This window comes from Rhinolophus hipposideros, assembly GCF_964194185.1.
Source record: "Rhinolophus hipposideros genome assembly, chromosome: 4".
Lineage (NCBI taxonomy): Eukaryota > Metazoa > Chordata > Mammalia > Chiroptera > Rhinolophidae > Rhinolophus > Rhinolophus hipposideros.
In genome coordinates this window covers 51,365,608-51,382,122 of record NC_138050.1, presented here as the reverse complement: position 1 = coordinate 51,382,122, position 16,515 = coordinate 51,365,608, and the positions used below count along the sequence as shown (strand labels likewise).

Genomic DNA, 16,515 nt, shown 5'->3' with positions numbered 1-16,515 from the left:
CGTTCACGAACTCATCCTAGAAAATGTGCTACATAGCTCATTGCTGAATATCACTATGGTCACCTTTGAAGTACTCCCCTTGGGAAGCTATGCACCAATGCCAGTGCCTAGTCCACCCTTCAAAGCAATTGTGAAACTTTTTTTCTAGAATGACCATCAGAGCTGTCATCGTATTACCCTTGATGTCCTGAATGTCATCAAAATGTCTTCCTTTCAATATTTCCTTTCTCTTCAAGTAAAGAAGGAATTGACTGAGGGCCGGATCAGGTGAGTAGGGAGGGTGTTCCAATACAGTTATTTGTTTACTGGCTAAAGACTCCCTCACAGACAGTGCCGTGTGAGCTGGTGCATTGTCGTGATGCAAGAGCCATGAATTGTTGGCGTAAAGTTCAGGTCATCTAACTTTTTCACGCAGCCTTTTCAGCACTTCCAAATAGTAAACTTGGTTAACTGTTTGTCCAGTTGGTACAAATTCATAATGAATAATTCCTTGTAGGGAAGATGTTGAAGAAAATTTGCCTTCATTGATTGACGTGAGCTTTTTTCTGTTAGCTTTTATCTGTTCCTGTACGTGAGGTGATTTCTGTGCTGTGATCAGGGCTTGAGTAAATTCCCCCTTTGGTCTCATTCTCTCGAGTAGGGGAGATGTGAGATGATGTTTGTCGTTCTTTCTATGTTGTGAAGTGATGGTGAACTTAGGGTTAAAGAAATTCTTGATCAGGGGTTGAGAGAATTCCCTTTTTGTTCTGTCTGTTTCGCCCACATCAGCAGATGAAGTGAAGAAGTAGCTAAGTTATATCAGGACAATGTGACAGACACATTGCCAAGCATTGTTGCTTATCTGGATGAATTGGCCCTTTGGCAGGATGGGCAGCATTCATATCAGTAACTGTGGGACCCTCCCGGAACTGGCCATTCCTTGAGAGGGGAGGCAGGAACAAGAAACTTGGCTCTAAGGTACATCTGAGAAAATATATAAGACAGACCTCAGTTGGAAGTGTAATTATTATTATTATTATTTCGTCATTTGGTCATTTGGTCATTGGTGATTTCTCATCATTCTAACATTTTGAAGACTTCCAGCAACATGCAGCTTACAACACCCGGGGATTGCCTGACTTCCAGCCGCGAACCTGGTGAGGTCTGGCTAGTTCCCGGCCTCTCCAGTGTTGTTCCCCACGGTTAGCCTTCTTGAGAACTTGTTAGCATCTAGAAAACTTGTATGCAGCTTGCAGCTTACAACGTCAGAAGACGTCCTAACTTCCAACAACAACAACAATGGCGACAACAGCAACAGTCTTCAGATTGTTAACACCTTGAAAACTTGTATACAGCTTGCAGCTTATAGCATCAGAAGATGCCTTGACTTCTAACAACAACAAAGACAACAGCAGCAACATTCTTGGGAACTTGTAAGCAGCGTGTGGGAGACGCCTGAGTTTCTCTCAGCTACAGACCTGGCAAGGTTTGGATTTATGACTTTTCTAGTGTTGTTCTCCCCCAGTTTGGTGAGCTTTTGGCATCTACTGTAATAGTTACTATCCTATAGAGCTTATTACTGCTTTTGGATACTCCTTACTGATGTTATTTGTGTATTTAGCCAAGTAATTTTTGATCAATAGTGAACATATGTTGAACTCTATTAAACTTACAAGTATGTGTACTCCTCTGACATGACATTGTTATCAATGTATATAGTTTAGTCTTAACCACCTTTAGTTTCTGACATTAACATATTCTCTTAATTGCCTTTGTCTTTTGCTACCGCATATTACTAAATAAATTACTTAGATACTAAAGAAATAAATTAATTAGCCCCATTCTAGTGTGTGTCCCTCCTCCTTCTTTCCCCCACTTGTTATTACGTCCCTCTGATATCAAAAAAGTGTAGCAACATCGTTGCAGCAAGTTCGTGAACTTAATTGTCAGACCTCGTACATACTGTGTTATTCCAAGTGTATGACATTCTGGAAAAAGCAAAACCATAGAGAGGATAAAAAGATCTGTGGTTGCCAAGGGCTAGTGGGGAGGGAGGATGAAGAGATGGAGAACAGAGGATTTTTAGAGCAGTGAAACTATTCTGTGTGATTCTGTAATGGTGGATACTTGTCATTATACATTTGTCAAAAGCATAGAATGTACACCACCAAGAGTGAGCCCTACTGTAAACTATGGTCATGATGTGTTAATGTAGGTTCATTGATTGGGAAAATATAAAAGCCAGTATGATTCTATTTTTGGTTTGTAGCTCTACTTTTTATTTCCTGCGTTATTTAAAAGACAAGTGCACAAAAGTAGTTATATATCTATGTTACTGAGCAAATAATGTATAAATATGTGAATGGTGAAACTCCCCTATCAAAAGACAGAGATTGGCAGAATGGATAAAAAGCAGGATCCAACTATATGCTGTCTACAAAAGACTCACTCTTTTTTTCCCCAGAACTTTTTATTATTATTAGTTTCAGGTGCACAAAACAAAGTAATAGTTAGACATTTATCATTTATATCCCTCACACTGTGTTAACCGCCCTCCCCCCATCCACTACCCCTCTCACATTGCACACAGCCAATACATTTCCACTGTCTCTATTCCTAATGCTGTACTCCACTTCTTGTAAGTGTATACATATATATGTAAAATTGCAGTTGACATTCATTATTGTTCAGCTTCAGCTTCAGGTGTCCAGTGCAGTGATCAGGCATCTACATCTTCCCTGAGGTGGTCTCCCTAACGAGACAATTGCAAAAAACTCACTCTTGATATAAGGACACACATAGGTTGAAAGTGAAAGGATGGAAAAAGATTGTACATGCAATTAGTAACCGAAAGAGAACAGGGTGGTTATACTAATATCAGACAAAATAGACTTTAAATAAAAAGATTGTTACTAGGGACAGAGAAGGACATTATATAATAATAATAACGCTGACAATATAATGTCTTTCTTTGTCTTTTGTAATAATGATAAAAGGGTGCATTCACCAAGAAGATAGAACAAGTATAAATATATACAGTTGACCCTTGAACAATATGGGCTTGAACGGCATTGGTCCACTTACATGCAACTCGACAATAATATAAGAGACTTTAAATCGTAGGTAGGAGACCCAGGCAGAAGGTCAACAAGGACAGAGGCCTTGCACAGCACTGTGGGCAAACTGAACGTAACTGACATGGACAAACTACTCCACCCAACAACAGCAGACTATACATTGTCCTCAAGTGCACATGGAACATTCTCCAGAATTGGGTCCCTGGAAACATTGCCTAACTTTGTGAGATATCGCATTAGAGAACAGGTCTTGGAGTCTTTTTATCTCAGTGCCCCCTAGTTTTTCATCAACCTTGAAGCAGGTCAGTCCACGGAAGAATTTTAAACAGGAAGTAGTATGATCTATTTTCCATTTTTAAAACATCACTCTGGCTGCTGAATAGATGAGATATTAGAGTAGGACAAGATTGGAGGAAGGGAGAAGAGACAGGATTTATTTTTATAGCCCTCAATGAAGAGGAGGGGGACTTGGCCAAGGTGATGGAAAAAAGTAGAGGAATTCACGATATTTCAAATTGGCGATTGGTTTTAGTTAGCCAAGGACAAGGGAGGTATTTATTTGTCTTCTAAGTGTCTAGTATGAACAACTAGCTGCACATTGTTCATTTCCTGAGCTAGAGGATATGTGGGGAGGAGCTGGTTTGTCACAGAGTCATGAGTTCATGATCAGTGTAGCAAATGACATTTTAAGGATTAATCTTATTACCCAGTTGCCTTACTGGGCAGTTGCGCTAATTAATACTCCCACCAACGGCATATGAAGGTAGCCATGAAACCAAGATTTTTAATGATTTCCCCCAAAGGGATTTGTGTGCTCATCATAGAATGGCAAACCTTCATTTGGAGACAAAGTAGCTGTCTGTCGTGTTAGAGGGTTTAGAAAGTGGAAGGAGGAAAGAAGCAATGAGAAGTTTCCCTATAATTGTGTATATGGAAATTTTAGAGAAATTTCATAGTTTATGTGAAAGAAAACATAATTAGACTTGCCCTTATCTTTCCCACTGATCTCAGAATACATGTTTCTTTTTCAGACTTTCTCAGTTTAGCTCTCTCAGCCTGTCTCTTTCCGCCTCTCCTATGTCCTAGTCCCATCAGTCATGCCTTCTTTCTTCTTCCATCTCTTTCTCTTTAGTAACTTCCTCTCAGCCTACAAAACACTCAGGTTCTTCATCTCCCCCAAACCCTTCACCTCCACACTGCTTTTCCCCCCTGCAGCTCCAGGCACCACCCTTTTCCGGCCAGACCTGCTTGCTGCCTCACCTGCAGCGCCCTCATTCCCCATGCCCTCCTTCAGTAAATACTCCCTACCCTTTGCCCCTCTACACTATGGAAACTGCTCTCCTAAATATCGCAATTATCTCATTGCCAAATGGAATGACCTCTCTTCACCTTTCATTCTACTTGATCCTTGTAACACATTTGACACTGGTGATCCCTTCTTCTTATTTGAAACAACCTTTCTTGGTTCTGTAAATCAATTGATCCATATCATGAGCGACCACTTTTTATATTTAGAGTTTGAATCAGTGGTGGTCTTGGCAGGACTAGATGACACTCAAAGGCTTTGTTTATACAGAGTGCTGAGGGCACGAGTGTAGAGGTGTGGGCAGGGCGAACGACTCCAGCAGGAGGTGAGGAGAACCTCCAGGAAGCCTTTACTCAGCCCAAACCAAGTCTGGGGGACACAGGAGGAAGCACAGCATAGAGACCCGAGGAGAGCAAGAGTTGTGGAAGGGAGCCCCGCCTCCCACCCCCAGGAGCTGTGGATAGAGCAGGTCTTGTGGCCAGGTAGGAAGAGGATAACAAAGCCCATCCTCTCCCTCCTGCTGTCTCTTCTTCCCGGTAACTCCCATTGGCTGAATCCTAGTGGACAGCACCAGCCAAGGGACGCAGTTCCTGGAGGTCAGGGATGGGTGGAGGGAAGGGCAGAGCGTTCAGGGAATGGATGGGATGGGGCAGCAACCAGAATAATAGCACAGTGTTCTTCCTTGGGAGTGTAGCCTCTGTGTTCCTCTTAGAAATGATCTTAGCACTGAGCTGTGGAGTTTTGCCCTCAGTCTTCACCTCTTTTCTCTCTCAGTGCTCTCTCCTCACGACTCCCATTCCCAGAGTGCCCCAGTATCTATATACTGCCCATGCTACAGGCACACCTTTAACCCTGAGCTTGTCCGAGTGTCAGTCTTGCACTTTGTACGGTTTATTGATGTCTCACTTTCACATTCCTCCGCAACTTGGAACTCAACTGTCAGTAACACTTTCCCAACACTTTCCTGTCCTCTCTGCCTCAGCTGATCACACCCGACTCTTTCTTCTCCTCATCCAGCACCATCCATTCCAAATCCTGTGAATTTGGGCTCTTGGGTTTGACCCCTGCCTTTCCCTACCATCACACCTTAGGGATCCCTCAGATCCCCTAGCGAAGCTTTCTGTAGCAAACACTTACATTTTGGAGGCTGTTAGTATCTGAAGCAACTCCTTATGTTTAGGAAATCTGCCCTCATTACGTGTTGGCAAGAGGCAGATGCCTCCTCCTACCCTGGAAGCCCAAGAGGCACCGCCAGCAGAAGCTGGAGAATAGGAGGAAGCACTCTCATTCGGAGCCTCCCACTCAGGACTTGGACTCTGGAGCAGTATTTCCCATTGGCCCAATGTAGAACTATTCTAGCCTCCGAGGCACTGTCTGTGCTTTGGTGTCTGGCGCTGGGCAGCCTGGCTTCCTCAGCCCTTGCTGGTGTTGCTCTGAGCCTGGACCTCACTCAGTCAAACCCCGGTTCTGTGGCTCCTTCCCGGTGTGTGCTGGCCAAAGGCAACCCCTGCAGCCTGCAGCCTGACTCTTCACCTTCTAACTTGTATCCTGCCTCAGATCGTGTCTTTCTCCAATCTCTTCTTCCTACCATCATGGGGCTTATTTCTCTGAAACACAAATCTCTCTTTATCATTTGGAACAAACTGCCAATTGTCCCCCAATATCTGCTCTCCGCCCTTTTACAGACCTTCAAATGCGTAGGTAGCTATAGGACCCAGAATAATGGCTACATTTCTGGCATCCCTTAGAACCATGTGTGGCTCCTGGCTAAGCCAACAGGACTGTTACGGTCTGAATGTTTACAGCCCCTCAAAATTCATATGTTGAAATCTAATCCCCAATGCAGTTCCTGAAGGGTGGCAGAATACGCCATCCCCAAATCGTCCTCTTTGGCATAGGTCTATTTTGAAAGGCAGGAGAAGCTCTAGAAACGGAGTTGAAGTTATCCTTTTGTAAAGGAAATCTGTCAGGGTGTCTCCCTCTCTGTACCAGGAGGAGATAGATGACTAAATCACAAGAAACTTTTATCAATGTAAGAGGTAGGGTTTGTTATATACATAACAAACCTTACTTTTGTTTACCATGCTTTCCCCTGTCACCTCCGCAGAATTGGCCTCCCCCTCATCTTTTCTTTCTTCATTAGCCGAAGATGGTATTTAAGCTTGAATTCTAAGCCACCTCTGAGAGTTACTCATTTTTCCCCTGGATATCTCCCATGCATATACATGTTCAACTTCTGTTTTTCTCTTGTTAGTCTGTCTTTTGTTACAGAGGCCCCAGCCAAGAATTTAGAACCTGGGGAAAATTAGTTTTCCTCTCCTAGGGTGTTCTTTGGAGGCGAGTCCTTTGGGAGGTAATTGGGTCACGAGGGTGGAGTCCTGAGAGTAGGATTAGTGCCTGTATAAGAGGCCAGGAGCTAACTTGCTCTCCCTGCCCTATGAGGATAAAATGAGAAGGTGGCCATCTGCAATTTAGGGAGAGGATCCTCACTGGAACCTGACCATGTTGGCACCGTTCTTGAACTTCCAGTCTCCAGAACTGTGAGAAATAAATTTCTGTTGTTTATTAGTCACCCAGTCTATGGTGTTTTGTTATGGCAGCCCAAGCTGATTAAGACAGAGATGTAAGCAGCTACAAGCATTTTCCAGGACATGTCCTTGTCTGCTTGTGCACACACACACACTCACAAGTGTGCACATGCACACACACACACACACACACACACACATATATATTCTCAGCGGGTCACAGCGCATCTAAACGTCACCTTCTCTGTGAAGCCCTCCCTTCTGCCTGTAGAGGAAAATAGTTGCTGTAATCTAGTTCTGTGCTTCCATATTTCTCTTTCCTGGTATAGTCTTGTCTCCTCATGTCATATTTGTCTGTGAATCTGTCTCTCCTGTTTGACTCTGAGCAATCCTCTATTTTATTAATCTGTATAGTATCAGCACACAGAGTACTATCTGGCACGTATTTGGAGCTCAAAAATGCTTCCTGAGTGAGGAATGCAGGAAAGGTAAACTTTTGAAATTGTGGTTTATCTTCTTATCAAAGAACTATGTTTTTATCTACTTATTTCTCAAAAAATAAAGGAATCTGAGCATCAGAGAGGCCAAGGTTACTTATCCAACGTCATTTGACTTCCCTTCATCTCAGCTTCAGGTGGGCTCTAAGGTTCTTCTCTGAATTTGTAAAATACGTGGACAGGTAGCAGAGAAATGACTAAAGGCAATCAGTTGTACAGAAAGTCAAGTATCTTGCACTTGTGCTGTAGGTCCCTGGTACTGCTTTCACTCCTGGCTGATGGTAAATTGATTCAATTGAGGAAGGAAATGATATAAGGAGAAAAGGGATCTCTCAATTTTACACTGTAGGATTCCACAGAAAATAATCTGGATATTATTTTAGTCAGGACAATGTGAAGTCACATAGAAGGAACACTTTAGAATTGTGGAGCTAAATGACAAAGAAATGAAACAGATTTCTTTCATTGCAAAAGCCAGAGAACATTACAGATGAAAAGCAAACAAAAAGTGTCCAAGTAGTAAACAAGACTCGTAAGAGCAATTTGAGTATATTGGATGCTGTAATCTAAAATTTGTCAGATCTAAGGGGCCCTTTTCAAAGCACAGTGGCTTCAGCTTGTAAGTGATTGTACAAGTCTTTAAGACTAATATTAAGAGCATAAAATACAAGAGGGTCGACTGACCCTCCGTCCAAGAGAAGGATTTGACCAGAAATTTTCAAAAGGACTCATGATGTAACGAGAAGTAAAAGAATTAAAGATGTCTTCATGTCTAGGTAGCAGGATGGGGGCTGCAGACTTTCTCTGTAGACGAGGCTTAGAAATGGTGATTTCTTTAGGGAGAGGCCCAGGGGATTTATCTTGAGGTTGAGCCAAATACACTGATTTGCTTATGTTTTATGATACACACAAATTAGTTTTCTATGAATTAGTTTTTTATGATACACAAAAAAAATTTTCTAAAGATGCCTTTATTTATATTTTACCCAAGAAGAAAATGTCTCTTGTTCATATATCCAGGAACATTCCCCCCCACCCCCCGCTGGAAGTTCCATGAGCCCTTGTCCCCCTCCATCTTCCCACACCATTGCCACAGTAACCCAAGAAGGTGGAAAACAGGAATGGCTGGAGAAAACACCAGTGTCATTGAGGAGGAAACCAAAGACAAATTGCATATTTAACAAACACATTTAGAATAAAAAATTTCAAGGGATTAGAAAATTCTCTCTTTAAAGGACAGTTTAATGGGGGTAGGGGCTGGGAGTATAAATTTGGATCACTCTCTGAGACTCAACAGAGCAGACACACAAAGATGAGGAATATTGTTGGGAGATGAGGACTTTTACTGGGAAGGACCCAATCTCTTTCTTCTAAGATGGACCAGAACAATTTTCACGTTATTTCCTGGACAATGATACAGGGCTGAATACCATTGCCTAGGAAGTGGATCAAGTCAACACGCAAATGAAAGCCTCACTAAGTTATGCTCCCTGATCATGGACCCAGCCCCCAAATATGAATTGGAAATGGCAGGATTAGATGAATACAGGGGGCTTTGGGACCAATACTCATCAAGAAAGCTGCACTTCTGCAATTCAATCCAGAGATTTCAAGGCGAGGCAGTGGGTAAAAATATTTGGATCTTCTACGAAACATTTTAGAATTTTGTTATCTTTTAACACAGAAACAGGGTTTTGTGGGATATTTGACTATAGAGAAGCCAAAGGAACAACTCTTTGCCTGTTTCCCAACTAAACCAGACTCAACAAGCTTTCATTGCTGTAGTAGCTCTTGTGAGTTCAGAATATTTCATTAGTGATTTTTGTGCAGATTTTTTTAAATATTAGATATAGTTATCCTGTGTAAACACTGCCAAATGACTAGAATCTTGAATCCATAGGGAGAAGTTTAAGATTTGTACTCTAAATCCTCCATTTCTTAATTCTGAGCCCCCAGTTCTCACAAAGAGGCTGGCTGCCATGTACACTTGGGTCCAAGGACTAGAAGGAGGGCTTCCAGCTATTATCTGGGGGTGAATATTCGAAAGAGTCAAAATAAAGAATACCTTTGAAAGAAAGTGGAGCTAGAAACATACCACTGAAGGAATAAAACGCAGGAATGTAGGTTCGGATATCATGGTTGGAGCTGAATACAGTTCACCAAGCAGAGAAGTAAGGTGTTCTGACTACAGGATGTGTAGGGCTTTCCCTCTCTAAGCCTTCTATTCAACCCTGTCAGCCCACCATCCATGTTTCTCTACGTGCCCATTGTACGCTAATGAGCAGAATGGGAAGATTTTTGCTGTCTTCAAGAAACCAACGTTAATTAAGGTGTTAACCGTTAAGTGGTGCATTAGAAGCCGGAATGGGTGTGATCAGCATAAAAGTGGTTAAATTGTGAAACCATGCTAGGTGGGGTGTAACGCAGAGAGGTCTTTGCTCTGTGCTCAAGTCCTCTGAGATACTAATTATGCCCGGGCTCACTGCACACCACAGCCTGTGGCAGCCCTGAACTTTGGACTTGTCCCAGGTCTGGCCCCTGGGGCTTCATCCTCTGGGGGCTGTGGGCTCCGGGGGACACTAGTCACATGGGCTAAGGGTCCTCCAGGCCCACGCAGTGATCAGGAACAACCTTGCTGCCCTGTTTACCTCTGTACTACATGAAGGACCATCATCTGGGCACAAGCCAGGCGTTGGTGTGGAGGCTGCAAGTCCAGCAGGGGCAGGAGAGCACAGGTGGACAGGGCTCTGCACTGCAAACGCACGCATCGTACCTTCCACGCACCTGCACATTCACGGGCAGCCTGCCTCCCTCGCGCACATCACATACACATGCACTCACCCAAACACACCCACGTGCACAGCCTTTCTCCTCGAGTACACATACACTCGTGTGTGCACACACCTGAACTTTCCTCCACGTGTCCACACAGCCCCCTTCATCCCTCACGGGTGCACATCTGCAGGTGCACAGAGCAGCCCCCTCTCCGCCGTGTGTGCCCATAATACCTGTGCCCACAAAATCTGTTCACTTCTGCCTTTGTGCGCACACCTGGCCACCTCTCTTCTTTACGTGCACATGTGCATGTACACCTGCGCACACACACAGCCAGCCTCCCACTCATCTGTGTGCGCATATTCACAGGTGCACACACGAGGCTCCCCTCCTCCGTGTGCACAACCCCTGGCCCGTCTCACATGTGCGCACAATTGCACACACACACTCCAGCCTGTCCCCCGTGTGCGCACACGTGCACGTCCCACCGGCTTTTCTTCCCCGCGCGCGCACCGCCGCGCACTGGCGCCAATCCCTGCTCGGCGCGCACGCAGACGCGCACACGCACAGCCCATCCCCCTCGGAGTCCAGCGCGGGCCGCCCGGGCGGGAGGAGGAGGAAGAGGGAGCCGAAGGCGCGAAAACGCGCGCAGGCGCGCTGCGGGAGCCGGGCCGCCCCCCACGTCACCGCGCCGCGCACGTCACGCCGCCCGACGCCCGCTCGGCAGGGTGAGCCCCGCGCCCGGCGCCTCGCAGGGCAGGACCCTGGGCCGGAGCGCGCGCCGGGACTGCCCACGTCTCTGTGTCCGCGTGTCCGAGCCCGCGCGTCCGTGTCCGCGCCCGCGCCCTCGTGCCCACCCCCGCGTGTCCGTGCGCCCACCGCCAGCCAGGTGCGGCAGGCAGGGGGCTGGCAGGGCTAGGGTCCCGGGAGGGGCGCGGGCACGCGGGGCGCCCACTGGTCCCCGTCCTCCTTCCCCGCCGCGTGCGCGCGCCCCTCCCGGCTCCCCGGCCTCCTGCCCCTGGTCCTGGGCGCCGCCGTCGGGGGCTCCCAGGTGACTCGGCCGTGGGGTCGGGGGTCCCGGGTCCCCCTCGGGGCCTGCAGGTGGCCTTCAGGCGGAGCAGCAGCACCGCGTCTGCACCGGGCGGGGGTCGGGGTCCCCCGGTGCGCACGGGGTCTGGGGGTCCGCGGTGCGCGGGGGCGGCGCTGCCCCGGACTTGGCCCGCCCGACTGCCGGTTCCGGCGCGCGGGAGGCGCTCGCGACCAGGCGGTCGCGGCCTAGTGACAGGCCGGAGGCCGGACCCCGGAAGCCCACCTGTCAGAGTTACCGGCCGGCGGGTGGGCGAGGGGAGCGACCCAGCGGGACCGAGGCGCTCCTTGGGGTGCGCGTTTGCGCAGGGACAGCGGGGCTGCGCCTGGGGCGGGGGTAGCCGGGTGTCCCTCGTTGCGCCCAGGTTGCGCGGGCGCAGGCTGGGTGCCAGGCCCGACCGGGTGCCGGGCCTTTGTGTGGGCATCGGGGAGGACAGGGGTCTGCAGGAGCCAGGCTGGGCATCCTGTTGTTGGATGCATTTCCCTTCGCTGAGATGACTTAAAATCCCGGGAGGGGGGGGGGTGCCAGCTGCGCTTCGAGGATGGAGTGTGGGTTTGGAATGGAAGGTGCCTGCTGCCTGGAGGGGCAGTCAGATTGCTGGGGGTACTGGGGGAAATGTTGATGTTAACTTCTGATTTTATTCTACTTATTTCTTGTTTTTCCTTCCCTCTTTACCAGAAAAATCATTTTTCTTCTCTGGAGGGTGAACATTTATAGCATCGATTTCACGGATCTGGTAACATGGCAAAAGATGTAAGTATGTTTGCTTGGTTTTACAGACAGATGTTTGCCTAGCACTACACTCTTGGTGGTTTTCCCATTTTATTTCAGAAGGACGACACCAACTACAGTACTGTTTATTTTCAGACTTTTAAAGCACATGAAATAGGATAAAGAGGAAAAAGATAAAAGAAATCTATTGATAATAGCTTTTATGGAAATGGGTGTGATTTGCTTCAGCAGCTGGGTTTTCAGTCTTAAACACCAGGTGACAAACACTGCGTTGAGGCTTAAATGGTATCGCTGACTTTTTCTTCATCTTTTCAGAGGGTATTGATTTACAATTTTTAATATCTTTACTGAAGAACACACTGAGTTGGGTGAGAGATGGGGCGGGGACCAGGGTGGCTGGTCGTGTGCAGAATGACCTTGAGCACCTGGTTTGTGGAGAGTGTAGGAAGTTAATTCAGCTTTGATGGAGAAAGTGCTGAGTGCTTGTTTTGGCCACTTTTTTTTTCTCAGGAAAAAACTTGGTGGTTAATGGAATGTGACGAACCCTACTTTAGCTTGCTTTGTGTTTGTCATGAAACACTAGAGTATAGTGAACAATTTTTTTAACTTGTTCCAAGAAATAGGCTGTTAGGTCTAAAAACGTAGACTATTTTATTGGTTATGTAGTTCTTACCACATTTTGTAATATCACTTAAAGTCACGGAAACCCCAGTTCTGTCCTTTAGTGTTTCTCAGAATGCATTGTTCTGTAAAGCCTTAGTGAGGAGAGGCTGTTTATTTATTTCCTTATTAATTGCACAGAGCTGGAAATGTAGCTCAGAGAAACTGCATCTGCCTGAAACAACTAGAGGTAGTAAAAATATGTCTGTAACCAAAGAATAGAGGCTTTATGCCTTTCCATCAGTTCAGTGGTTTTAGTATTCTCTAAAAAGTCTGACTGTGAGCACCCTACACTCACATTTGCTCCTGTCTTGCCAGTGCTGGGTTTCATTTGGTAGAGACTGTATGAACACCCAATTGCACCCTGTGTGGTGTGTTTTAAGTTCAAGTCATAATCCGTATATAATATTAGGTTGATTTTATCATGTCTAATTGCATTTGTTGATGGCCACATCCTGTTCTCTGGCACATATGCACCAAAGGGGCAAGATGGGTAGTATGTGCTCACAGCAGAATACTTAGGGATCTTTAAGAGGGTGCTGCTCTACCCCAGGCCTCTGTTAGAGTGCAGTTCTGGGGTTGTGTGTTTCAGGCAATCAAATTTACTTGCCCTTTTTTTATTAACCAACTAGAGGAGAGGGAGTGACTCTGTGTTTGAGAAGCTCTCTTTGATTCCCTGCTGGCCTCTGGGGGATGTAAAGACAGATAGAGGCCACTGCCATCTGGTTGCAGGAAGAAGGGCTTGGTAAACAACCTTTTCCGACATTCACTTCTGGAGAAGCAGCCCCTGCAAAGTGCGGGGGCAGCTGTGGGCCGCCTACTGGCTGAATGGCACGGTGGTTCCCCTGGAGCTGATGAGGTTGGGTTGTGGGTGCTGTGGTGATAGTGGGTAGTCTAGGCCGAGAAATGGCCTACGGTGAGGTAAGTAGCCTTCCCTGTCCCTAGAGCTGGCTGATGCCAGGAGCCTCTGGAACCACGTTTCCCCGGGACTGGTGGGTCACGCTGGAAATGGAGATTGTGGCCAGTAAAGGGATTTACTTTACTTCAGCCTTTTCTCTAGGTACCTTATCTTTTTTAAGTAGGGGAGTGACATGTGAGTTTGGAAAGATGACTTTGGCAGCCAGTGTTGGAGGGGAAAGCAGCAGCCATTAATTGAAGCCGTAGCGCTACAATTTTTCGTAGGTGTAAGATCAAGGCCCATAGCACAGGTGGAAGCCGAGCCTCTCAGGTTAAAGTGGGGTGGGCTGGGACCCCATCTTTGCAGAGCTCTGGGGGTTTCATGGGAGGCTATTGGGACCCAGGGAAACTAGAGGGGGCTGGAGTTAGGTTTTGGGGGTTATAGTGGAGGACAAACTTAGGGACCACTGAGGGGTCAGCCTGGCAGATTTTGGTGAGGAGGATGAGGGGAAATGGTATGGCAGTTTCTTACCTCGTGTGGAGGTGCAGGGAGACCAGCAGGTTTTAGGGTTCAGCCAGGGAAATGGGTGGACAGGAGCAAGCCCGTTGACTGGGGGTGAGGGGCTGTGGGCTGGTGGGTTTTAAAGGTCAGGAGCCATCCATTGAGGGAGAGGGCAGGTGCGCTGGGCTGGAGAGGCCTGCAGAGGCGTTGCCGGTTGGAGGGCAGCGATGGCCGTCCTCCTGACAGGTGGGCATTTGTCTGGATATAGACAGCTGTCGCAGGCTAACCAGTGTCTTTGGTCCGAGGGGCCCAGTGTTATCTAGTCTTTCGGAAAGACTTGGAACTTTTTGCTCATCCTATTGTACATGCATCTCAGATGAGAGCTCTAGACCTGCTGGCTCCTGTATGCATTCCCTCTACCTCAGTTCTTGGTCTGTGGGGTCAGGGGGAAAGGCCTGAAATAATGATAGCCTGTGCTGCTTTTTTCCATTCATCTGTTGTTTGCTATTTGTTGAGCACCTGTGCCTAATGGTGAGCTTCTCATGAAGCTTGCAGTGCATGGGAGATGGCTGTTGTCGGCTTGGGGTTGGGGACCTGTCTCGGAAACAGTGCCGTTTTCCCTGAAATCAGAGGATGAGGAAGAGACCAAGGTGGGTGTGTGCGGATCGGGGAAGAGCATGGGCCTGGGGACCCCATGTGTGTGCTCTGGCCCCAATACCTTATGTCTTCTCTTTCTAGGACACAAATAAATTAACTCCCCCCATCCATTTTCCTGCAATCTATGAAAATAGGCCTGAATCCTCGATGATTAATAGTTAACACTTCATTTTAAAAGCGTGTCTCTTTGTCTGGAAGTGTGCTAGGGTGTGCATGTAAAATGGCAGGAATGAGTGGGCTGCCTTGAGGTGCCCTCAGGGTGAGTCCCTGTTTGTCCTCCTGCTTCTCTGGTTTTGCTCTGGTCACACAGAGAAGGGAGATGGCGCCTGAGGAGTTGTGGTGAGAGGGTGGAAGCCCAGGCTGCTCATGGACCCGGGATGCCCTCTCTTGCCTGTCGGGGGTGAAGCCAGCAGCCTGGCCTGGCAGCAGAGAGAGGAATGGGCACAGGTGATCAGTGCCTTCGCTCTTACCTTCAGCATTCATTTATTTGAGTTAAGTTGGTGTACACTCAAGGTGAACCATTCAAATGGTAAAAGTTCAAATTCACTATTCATCCATGGTGTGGAGGGGGAGGAAGCAGAGAAAGGAAGACGCAGCGGTACAGAAGCACAGCGTGGAAGTTACAAAGGCCCCGAGTGCAGTCACTCCCCACAGGGACCACTAACTACAGTTTTGGGGGTTGTTCCAGAAGTGTAAGAGAATTACTGTCTGCTATTGGTATTTTGGGCAAGAATTTTCTTGTTGTGGGGACTGGCTTACACAGTGACAACAGTCCTTTCCTCAGTCCTGAGACAGCCCATGAGGCCCCCCTTCCTTGAATTTGGTGACACCCTGGGGGGTCAGTACAGCCTGGAAGAGAACTACCATTCAGTCACTAAACTTCCCTGGGGTCTTCATCGCTGCTCTCCGGGACCTGGTGACCGTCATGTCTATGAGGGGACTCCCTGGCCATGCTCAGCCTGTCCCTTTATACTCATAGCCAAAGCTCAGGGACCACCCTTAGATGTGCGGTTTGGAATGTCCTTCCACAGTTGCTGTAGAGAGAATCGAGGCAGGTCAGAGGACAGGCAGCAGGCGTTTCAGTCACTGCGCTGGAACTGCGTGATCTCTGCTCCAGCCGTGGGTCTGCTCCATCTATCACGCGGTCTTGTCGCCCGGACAGGTGAAAAATGTACTTGATTGCTTATTGACTTAAAGAACTAGGTATGTGACTTGTGCCAACCACGGGTCCTGATTGGGAAGGTTTGTCTTGGCTGAGAATGCAATCCCATTTTTTAGCACTGAAGAAGGCTCCTAAGGTAAAAGTAAACTTCAGAGGAAATAGAAACAAGATAGTTGTTAGACACCTACTCATTGTGTTAAGGAGTGCAGTTGTGTGAGGTGGAAAGTGGCAGGCATCTGACCTGCGTGCGTGCACACCGTGTGTGTGCGTGGACGTGTGTCCTGGTTTGCGCTGGCCCCCTCCCACCATCTTGTCCCAATCTCTAGCCTCCTACGAGCCTTTCGGTGCTATTAGCATTTGGAAAATTGCAGTTACGAGGTAAAGGACCTGTGTAGCAGCCATAGTTCTTTTAGAGCTGAGCTGGAAGGGGCACTGGGTGAGGGAGTGTGGGCCACAGAGCGTCACGTACTTTCTCAAGGTCACAGGCGGAGTCTGCGTCTCCATCCAGCTCCCAGTCTCGGAGTTCTTCACGGCCCCGGAAAGGAGGAGGAAGAGCATGGCATTGCCTCCATCCCCACTGGGAAGATCGTGTGCTCGTCCTTGTCCAATACCGTGAGGTTTGTCAAGAACAGGGAGGTAGACAGTTGATTTGTAAA

General features: G+C 47.4%; 1 protein-coding gene across 6 annotated transcripts in view; it reads left to right on the top strand.

Moving 5' to 3' along the window:
• Nucleotides 1–10,744: 10,744 nt before the first annotated feature.
• Nucleotides 10,745–16,515, top strand: part of TFDP1 (transcription factor Dp-1) — a 41,399-nt gene continuing 35,628 nt past the window's right edge. Inside the window, exons 1-2 of one of the 6 annotated variants that reach the window (XM_081047204.1) lie at nucleotides 10,745–10,890; nucleotides 11,928–12,002. In XM_081047204.1, coding sequence (XP_080903330.1) covers nucleotides 11,991–12,002 — 12 coding nt within the window. In that variant the 5' untranslated portion in view covers nucleotides 10,745–10,890; nucleotides 11,928–11,990. Of the gene's footprint in view, nucleotides 11,214–11,927; nucleotides 12,003–16,515 lie in introns of all 6 variants that reach the window. The other 5 variants (XM_081047202.1, XM_081047205.1, XM_081047203.1 and 2 more) reach the window with 5 other exon arrangements.